This window comes from Oenanthe melanoleuca, chromosome Z (assembly GCF_029582105.1).
Source record: "Oenanthe melanoleuca isolate GR-GAL-2019-014 chromosome Z, OMel1.0, whole genome shotgun sequence".
In the NCBI taxonomy this organism is placed as follows: Eukaryota; Metazoa; Chordata; class Aves; order Passeriformes; family Muscicapidae; genus Oenanthe; species Oenanthe melanoleuca.
In genome coordinates, this window is record NC_079362.1 from 62,944,291 (window position 1) to 62,953,833 (window position 9,543).

Sequence of the window (9,543 nt, forward strand, 5' to 3'; positions counted from 1 at the left end):
TGACCCCCCCAGCCCGGTACGGCCCTCTGCTCACTGTGTGCTGCAGCCTTCAAGGTGTGCCTGATTCCAGAGGATGGCATTGGCCGAGATTTGCAGCTTGTCCACTGGAGACTGCTTATGAGCCTTGGTGACACCCCAGAGGTGGAAAGCTCTCAGTGCCTCTGTGCTTGTGCCTATAAATGCCTGGGCTTTACCTGGTGCTTCCTGGACAATTATACCAAAGGTCCTTGCTCCATAGGGCCTTCCAAGAGATCCCGAGTCTAGGCTGTCCGGCACACATGAGTATTTCCTTCTCGGAAGAGTTGCACAGCTAAAAGGCCCCACCCATGTTAACTCTTTATTGCTGGGAACTAACACCTTTGTGTGTGACCCATGGCAGTGCCTCACGGTGTCCGAGGAACAGCAAGAGAGAGCTCAGGGCCTCTGGAGGATTGCTTGAGGCATCTGGGGCGCACATAGTATTTATTTCTGCCCCTAGCAGTGAACCAGACACAGGAGGATTCTAGAGGTGAATACCTGGCATCCTGGTGTTCCCAGCAGAAGTGTGGGGGTTTTACTCTGGGGGTTTTACTCTGGGGTACCTACAGCACACCAGGCCTGATGGTGGCACATGGGCTACACCAGTCTCAAAGGGAAAAAGGATCTTTGCTTAGGAGCTAGTGAGCCTCCTTCAGAGAGCTTTAATCAGGATTAGGAGAGGAAAGCCAATAAACAAGGGTCACTTGGGAGAAGCCTGAGCAGTTCACACCCATGTGAGACTGATGGTAGCTGAGGGAAGCAGTGCTGCCGAGCAACGTTGTGAAACTAGCAGAAGTATTGGGAGAAGCAAGCTTCTTGCCACAATGCTGACCAACACAAACAGTACCAAAGAAAGGCACTTGCAGCTGGGCTGTTTAATGCAGCCTTCATACAGCACTTTTGATAGGGATTTCTCGGGAGCATAATCACAGTGCCACTGCATTCCTATTTACAGTGCTGCCTTGCAGACTGCATCAAAATTTCTCTACTTGTACTCCTTCCAGGCCTGTGCAAAATAAGGAAATTCAGTAAAGAGAAGGTGCATGAATTCACAAGCAACATGGGCGTAGATTGGGGACTTCACAGACACCATTTTGTTATGACATCACAGAGCCCCATTTGATGTGAGGTTCCAGAACCCCCTGTGCTCTTCAGTGCCCACTCTGGGCAGCATTGCAGCAGCAGCAGCAGCAGCATTGCAGCAGCAGCAGCAGCAGCAGTGGTGGAAGTGGAGGCCGCAGAATGTTGCGAGCAGGGTGGGTCATGGTCCTGACCCACTACCTCCTGCTCCTCTTTCTTCTGGCCCTGCAAGCCCAGAATGTCCAGAGTGCTCCAGTACCTGGGCAGAGAGCAGGTAGGCAGGCAGGGGCCAGCACACAGGCCTGGCTGGTAGCAGTGAGGCCAGGGCCAGCTGAGCCTGGAAGCCACCACGGTGTGGGCAGTGGGGCAGACACACCAGGGGAAGTGTGGGGGACTGCAGCTGCTTCAGGGTGCAGCATGGAGAGAGTTTCCTAGGAGCAGGGAGCTTGGGAGGGGTAGCTCAAACCCAGAAGCTCAGCACTAGGTTATCCATCCCTCACCACTGGCTGGCCATCATTCAGCTCTGGTTATGCGCCACTCACGGCTGGTTATCCATCACTCAGCTCTGGTTATCCAGCCTCCAGGCCAGCTTCCAGGGCTGACCCGCCCACCGGTCGTGTGGGCATGGCATGGCTTTTCACTTCATGTGAGAGCTGCCAGCTCAGTGTCCCAAGGGCAGCCAGGCCCCCTGGCAGCTGTGAGAATACAGACCTGCCTGCGCGTGCCCTCTCAGTATCTTCCATAACCAGGTCTTGAGGTGTGATGGTGAGGGCAGTGCATGTGATGGTAACTTCTTGTGGGTGTTTGCTTGTAGCTGAGGCCAGAGAGAGTGTTCTTTCAGCCCCTGAACGAGAGCCAGATTCCACGCTGATTCCCAGCTGGTATTTGAAGCGTGAGTAGTCAGTCTGCACTGCCTTCACAAGAATGAGCACTCCTTTTCCTTGTGTTATTCATGGGAAATGTATCTTTATAGTTAGCATCCTTTTATAAATCTAACATAGGGAAGGCTTCTGACAAGTTCTCTGAAGAATTTCCTGGAAGATTCCCTGAAGGATTCCCTGAAGCATTCCTTGAAGGAATCCCTGAAGTTCCAGATGAGCTCCTGCCAGCCGTAGATGAAGCCCCATCTGGTTAGTACATCCCACTCTGTTAACCCTGGGACCTGGGAAGCTGAGCTTTTTGCTTCCTGTAGGGATGGGCTGTATCCTGGACAGGCAGGAGCGCTCAGTCAGAGTCTTGCTGCAGGGATGCTCCATTTCACACCTCCTGGGGTGAGCCATAGAGATGGTCCAGCACAGTGTCTGCTCCCAGTTGTGCTTCCAGATGATTGCCAGGGGCATCACTTGCTGCTGCTGCAGTTGTACCACTACTGGCTAGAGCTCCTGTGTGCTGACAATGGCATCCAGATGTTGGGAAGAGGCCTGTGCTGAATTTGCGTTTGCCTCACACGCAGCACAGCAATGAGGCAGAAATCATATCATGAAATCTTGGCTGCCCCTGCCAGACCTCAGGGCCAGGGATGGGTAAAAGCCGCACTCCAGGTGTGAGTGTGAACATGAAGGGATTCCCTGTGTGGAATTTGTTGATTATATCATCAGAGGTTTGGATCTGCATTTCTTGTTGCCATACAGAAAATCCAGCTGTGGTTTCCTCTTGTCTTTGGGGACAGCAGGCCCCTCACTGCCACTTGTCAGAATGTCCAGGCCATGGTACTGTGCTCTTGGCAAGGGACAGTGACTTCTGTTTAAAGTGTCCTGTTTTCTCAGAAGAGACAGATTCTGAGACTGTGTCGGGTACATTTCCTATGGAAGAACCAATCAGCCTACCAGTCTATGATGAAGAAACAGAACAAATACAGGACACCAATACACTTGCTGAACCTGAGCAATATTCAGGTGAGTGCTTGGGAGATGCTGTCATGGGAAAAGAACAGCATTTCTGCTGCATCCCTGCAGTGCTCTTCCATGGATGAATTGCAGGTGCCCAGCACACAGTCCTGGCCTGCAGCCCAGAGGAAAAGACAGGGGGCAGGGCTGCTCTCTGGCACACACTGGGCTCTTCTCCATGAGAACTTCAGGGGATCCCTCTTGGTCCCTGGTGCTAAGACACCACAGCCAGAGGAATGGATCTCTGAAGACAGTAATTCAGGGTCATCTGAAGCACACTGTGATATTATTCCTTGTGCACATCATAAACATAGTCTCTTGCATTGTCTTTCCTCCTGCCAGGGTCAGCTCCTGGGCAAAAAGGCAAGACTGATGGACGCGGTGATCCGAGCAAGTACTACATCCTAGGGATCATAACAGCCGCAGCTTTGCTTCTGCTTGGGGCACTGGCTGGCTGTCTAGTCGTGTACGTGCTGCTGAAGAGACGCATGTGAGTTATTTATTGCTGCCATTAGCAATTAACTGTTTGCACCGTGCTGGAGTGCCAAGGCAGCTCCTGGCAGTGCTCTGCAGAAAACTGCAGTGCAATCCTTTAACTGTGCTCTAAATTCCTATCTATGAGGAGTCTTTTTGGAAATCTCTTTCTAAAGGAGGACCCAGGAAGACAAAGAAGCACCAAGACAAGTTTCCACTGACTCTTCCTGGCCATGCCATGATCAGTCTAGAGACACAGGTGAAACTGAGTCAGAAGAAGGACCAGGAACGGGCAAGAGAGCCCAAGCCAACAGTTTCGGTGACAGCTGCCATTTGTTTCCTGAAGTCTTTGCGGCAGAGCTTGCCCAGCTGTACAAGAACATGGCTGCAGACCCTTCACCTCTGCCCACGTGTCCCTCCTGTGCTCTGGCTGATGGTACCTCTTCACGGGACCACTGGATTTCCCTGGACTCACCTCAGCCCACACCCTCCTTTTGCTTTTGCTACCAGTACCAGCAGAAACACTTTATATTAGAGGACAATGATTGTTTTAGTGCTAGCATGTAAATAAATATATTTCTAAATGCAGTTAGTTCTTGCTTGTTTTGCCTGTTTCCTTAGGGCCACCTCTGGGTTATCTCTCATGGGCTCTCAGCAGTCTCTGAGATTTACACCTCCTAGAGGGCAGCCCAAGGCTGTTCTCTGAAGACAGCTTTGCCTCAAGCCTTGAATCAAGCTTCACAAATTCCTGCCTTACAGACGTGCACACTTGCAGCCCTGCAGATGCACATGTGAAGTGAGAGCTGTGGGACACACGCAGGGCCATGCCCCGCACCGCCATTCCTGAAATGCCTGTGCTGCTTCTGAGGGAGCGGGCATGCCAACACACTAGTGAAGCAGCCAAATAGCTCCGGATTCAACGGGATACAGTGAAAACCGCCCCTGCTTTCTCCTTGTGTGCTGCTCCGTTCAGTTGCCAGTCTCTTGGTTTCTCGCCCACTCCCTATCTTGCTGCCCCTCCAAAGCTGCTTCGTTTCCATTCCTCCCCAGCGCAGACTTTGCTGCCTCCTGCTCCTTCTGTCTCTCTCTGTCCCTGCTGCCTCTTCCTTCATCCCTGCTCCCATTCCCTGCCCTGCTTTCACCTTCGTTGTGCCTGTGTTACAAACGTAGTCAGAGTTTTCTCCGGAAGACTAGCTCGTTTATTAAAAAAACCACAGCTGAGGGCGGGGACTCCAGATAAGCCAGAGTCCTACAGGGAAAGCCAGAAAGCAACAAAAAGACTACAGTGAGACACGAGACTCAGGTGACAGGCACCGTCGGAAGGCGGGGCTCGGAGCCCCGAACTGTCCTTTTATAGGGCAGGTGATGTCATTCTTCGATCTCTTTAAAGATTGGTCCCTTCTTCGCTGGAGGCCCCGATAGCTTGGAGGACCGTCAAATCTCTGATCAGGCTGATGCGCTCACTAGATGACATCACTTTTCCAGAAGGTTCTAGCCAGACCTGTCAATTAACCATCCATCGGCCCTCCCTCCCAACAGAGCCACCCCCATTACAACACCCACTCTACAACGATAGGCTACCCTCTGACCCTGCCCCCACACTGCAACTCCCCAACAACATTAAACACATAACTTATCAACATCTTACAAACCATTACTTAAAATTCAGCTTACGAATTATTATTTAACAAACCTTAAGCCCACTCCAGAACTTTAACTTATTCTTAACAATTCCCCCTCTAAAACTTTGATCGGAGCTAAGCCCGCATCAACTTAATTAGTCTTATTTAGTCTTTAAATAGTCTCTTCATTAATTTTGTCAATTTTCCAGAATCTCTGGTATCGTTCATAGGTCTCGTCAGCAGCTTCCGGGCTGGGGTTTTCTTGCATCAGTAGGATGTTTTCAGTCTTTTTACTATTTAGTCCAGTTTTTTGGCTTAGTTCAAGGGAGTTTAGCACTGTTTTGGTGACGACTCGGATTAGGCAAGGTATTATGCAGGGAAGAAGAACAACACTGATTAGAGCACCTCCTGCAATTACAAGCACTTTTTTCCACCACCCTCCTTTTACAAAAGTATCCCACCAATCCCACCAGTTTGTTTTTAGCAAGGGGGTCCACCTTTGAACAGGAACATGGTTTAGTTTACAGATATTAGTTGTTATATTTGTGATTACTTCGCTGTGATCATCACTCCGAAGAATTAAATTTTCTGCAGACACCTTTTTCTGCTGCTAATAGATAATCTAAGGCCAGTCGGTTTTGATATATCATGGTTCTCATTTGTCTGGCCTGTGCATTAAGGAGGTCTATGGTGTAGGTAGATTGGTTAGAGATAATTTCTAGCAAGGCCTGTAAACGAATAATCCTATTTAACATATATACAGGTGTTTGGTATCCCCATGACCCGCCTTGAGCCCAAGTGGCCGGGCCATAAGTAGCTATGATTCTTTCGGGTGGCCACTCTTCCTCTCCCCAGGTTTGGTTGCCTCTAATTTGTACTTCTCTTTTTCTTCTCATTAATTCATCATAGAGAGGTACCCCAAGATGTTGCCCTTCAGCCCGGGGGAGAAGGAAGAATGATGGCTGGATAATCCCCAAGGTGCAACTCCCTGCCCAGCCCTTTGGGAGAACTACATAAGCTGCCCGTCCACATAACCAATAAAGCCCTTTTGGGGCTCTCTAGTACTGGGATTGTTTTTCAGATTTTAGACTAATTTGTGTCCAAAATTTTGATATTTGGGGAGCATCAAAGAAGGGATTTGGGGTCTGACTAATACATTCATACAGCTTTTCCCTGTCAATATAAGCACATCCTAATTTCTGTGATTTTGACCAATACAAATTTGGGGGTTTAGGGATCCACCCTTGGTGGGTGTTATTTAATACATAGTACCTTTTACAGTTTATTTCACCGAGGTATATAGTGTACTTTGGAGTTCTTTTCCAGATACATTCTTTCCCAATCACTTCTGACCTTAGGCTCCACACTTCTTCCTCCGGTCTGTTATCTGGTCTGGGCTTTTCTTCACTTAGCAGTCTAAGGATATTCTGGGGTCTTAAGGGGATTCCTTCCCATGGCCAAACTTCAGCCATCCGGGTATCTCCACAAATCCAACAGTTGGATATATTAAACTCATGGCTTATCTTCTGGGCTAGGTCTAAAAACAAATTTTTCCCACCCACCATTGGGATTTCTGGACCCCTTTTAATTACCCCAGTTATTTCTCTTTCCTTGATTAAGTCTAGTTCATACACTGCATTACTTGTTCTTTGCTCTTTCGGTTTATTTTCTCAGCATATCCATTTTTCTTTCATAGGGCATTTCCCCAGCAATTTTTCTTTAAAACTTCCTATATTTTCTGCTAGCCAATAGGTTTTTCCGTCCTTGATACAAGTGGTTAACAAGGCAAAGTTGATACAAGTAGGGTCTGGGTTAGTATGAATTCTGAGGACGGCCGTTGGAGTTTCCCCTGCGTACAACGGATAATAACATCTGTCACACGAACCAGCAATTCCTTTCCCGATGTTTATTAGCAAGAGGAATGTCATTAATGGGGGTCCGGTACCGGTTGCCTTCCCAATCATGTCTCCCCTCTACAACCTAGTAGAGGATTCGCAACTCACTGGTGGGACTATGTTCCGGTCCAGCCTTGCCCCCTACCTTTTTCCTTTCTTTCTTTCTCTCCTTCTTTAGAAATGATCTTACCAGCTATTATCTGATTGCAGGAGTCTCCTCTCCTCTTTGTACCAACTTGCTTTTTTTTCTTATTTTGGGTCGAATCACTGAAAGCGTGGGGGAATGCTCTATCTTCTTTCTTTAGACCTGTTAACAAAAGATACCAGAGATTCTTAGTAAATACCTATATTACTTTTATACTAAAACATTGTACAATTTAAAATCTTTTAAAGTTAAGACTTACTTTAACATTTTAAACTTTTAATAAGTACCTTTACAACTTTTAATAAATACTTTTAAATTATAACACTCTTGAACACTACTAAAAGGAGTTCCAGCATACTTCATTTAATCTTTATGTTTTATTTGGGGATATTTTTGTTGGAGGTTTCTTCCTTAGTACTAGTTTAGTATCAGTCACTTTAGTAGTTGTCCACTCAGCGGGAACAGGGGATGACTCTAAAGGTGGGGAAATGGGACCTTTCACTCTAGTCACATGGGTCCACCCTCGTTCCTGAGTTCCAACTGCAGTCTCAGTGGTTAAAAAAACTTGAAATGGACCTTCCTATTTGGGAACTAATGGCTGTTCTTTCCATGATTTTACTAATATCCAGTCTCCAGGTTGGTATCGATGGATTTTAAAATCAATAGGAGTGGACTGAGGGAGATAGCCTTTTTGTCTTAGCTCTTCTAGGGTCTTCGTTATTATTTGTATGTATTTCTTTACACTTTGCTCTCCTTCTTCATATGTCCCAGCATTACTCAAAGTGGTCAGGAAAGGTAGGCCAAACATCATTTCGTATGGGGAAACTCCCATATCTGCCCTTGGTTTCGTTCTTACCCTCATTAGAGCCAACAGAAGACACTTTAGCCAATTCATCTTTGTTTCTTCTATTAATTTTGTAAGGGCTATTTTTAACGTTTGATTCATTCGTTCTACCCTTCCTGAACTCTGTGGTCTCCAGGGGGTATGGAGTTTCCACTTAATGTTTAAGGCAATTGCTATTTGCTGTAGAACTTTTGCAGTAAAATGTGGCCCTCTATCCGAATCAATGGTGTTTACTATTCCATACCTTGGTATTATCTGTTCTAGCAGGACTTTGCTGACTATTTCTGCTGTTGCTTTTGTGGTTGGATATGCCTCAACCCAATGTGTTAAATGGTCCACTACCACTAATAGATATTTAAATTTTTGTACTTGGGGTAGCTCTGTAAAATCTATTTGTATGTTTTGGAAGGGTCTTATGGCCAGTTCTGGACCCCCTTGAGGCGGTTGTCGCATTACTTTTCTGTTTACTCTTTGACACATTATGTAATCGCGTGTTATTATTTTAGCAATTTCATACACCCCAATGCACACATAGCTCCTCATAAAATGGTCACACAACGCTTGGGTCCCCCAATGAGTTGCAGCATGCAAATTCTTTAGTATTTTTCTTGTTAGTGCTTTGTTTAGTACTTGTCTTCCGTCTGGCATATTCCATTCCCCTTTTTCATTTTTGATGGCATCTTGTTTCTGCAATTCTTCTTGTTCCTTTTTGGTAAATACTGGGACTTCTTCGTCATTATTACCTTGGCTACTTCTTTCTTTTATTTCACTTAATTACAATACTTTTCCCGTATCTTCTAAGGCCGCTTCTTTTGCAATTCGATCTGCTAGGTTGTTTCCTTTTACTTCTAATGTATCATCTCGTTGATGTCCCTTTATGTGCACAACCGCAACTTCTATTGGCCCTTTTAATGCTTCCAAAACTGCTTTTATAAGACTTCCGTGAATTAGCGTTTTTCCTTTTGAGTTGACAAATCCTCTTTCTGCCCAAATTTTTCCAAATGTATGCACCACCCCATAAGCATATTTCAAGTCTGTATAGATGGTACCGCTTTTCTGGTTAAGTCTTTCTAGTCCTTTTAACATTGCATAAATTTCACAGCACTGTGCTGACCAATTAACAGGGAGCTTTCCTTTTTCTACGACTGTCATTGTGCGCCCATCTATGACAGCGTACCCTGATGCTTGCTTTCCATTTATGACTCTTGATGACCCGTCTATGAAAAATACCTCTCCTTCTGATAACGGTTGTTCTAACAGATCCTCCCTAACTTTAGTTTTTAAGTCTATAGCCTCGATGCATCGGTGTTCTAGTTCTTCCTTTTGTTCTCCATATAAGAACTGTGCTGGATTTTGAGTACTTGTAGTTGCTAGTTCTAAATTTTCACTATTGTTCAATATTAGTTCATATTTCAACAATCTACTATCAGAAATCCATTGGCAAACTTTTTTGCTCAAAATACTTTTTAAATCATGGGGGGTATATACTTTGATCTTGTTTCCTAGGGTTAATTTATATCCTTCCTCTATGAGGACTACTGTGGCGGCAATCGCTTGGAGACAGGTTGGCCACCCTCGG

General features: G+C 46.2%; 1 protein-coding gene across 1 annotated transcript; it reads left to right on the forward strand.

Annotated features, from left to right (window-relative positions):
• Positions 1 to 1,129: 1,129 nt before the first annotated feature.
• LOC130265416 (uncharacterized) lies at positions 1,130 to 4,045 on the forward strand. The gene is made up of 6 exons (XM_056514504.1): positions 1,130 to 1,372; positions 1,913 to 1,990; positions 2,100 to 2,228; positions 2,865 to 2,993; positions 3,327 to 3,474; positions 3,635 to 4,045. The coding sequence occupies exons 1-6, from the start codon at positions 1,261 to 1,263 to the stop codon at positions 4,023 to 4,025; spliced, it is 987 nt and encodes a 328-aa protein (XP_056370479.1). The 5' UTR covers positions 1,130 to 1,260; the 3' UTR covers positions 4,026 to 4,045.
• The last annotated feature ends 5,498 nt before the right edge of the window (positions 4,046 to 9,543 follow it).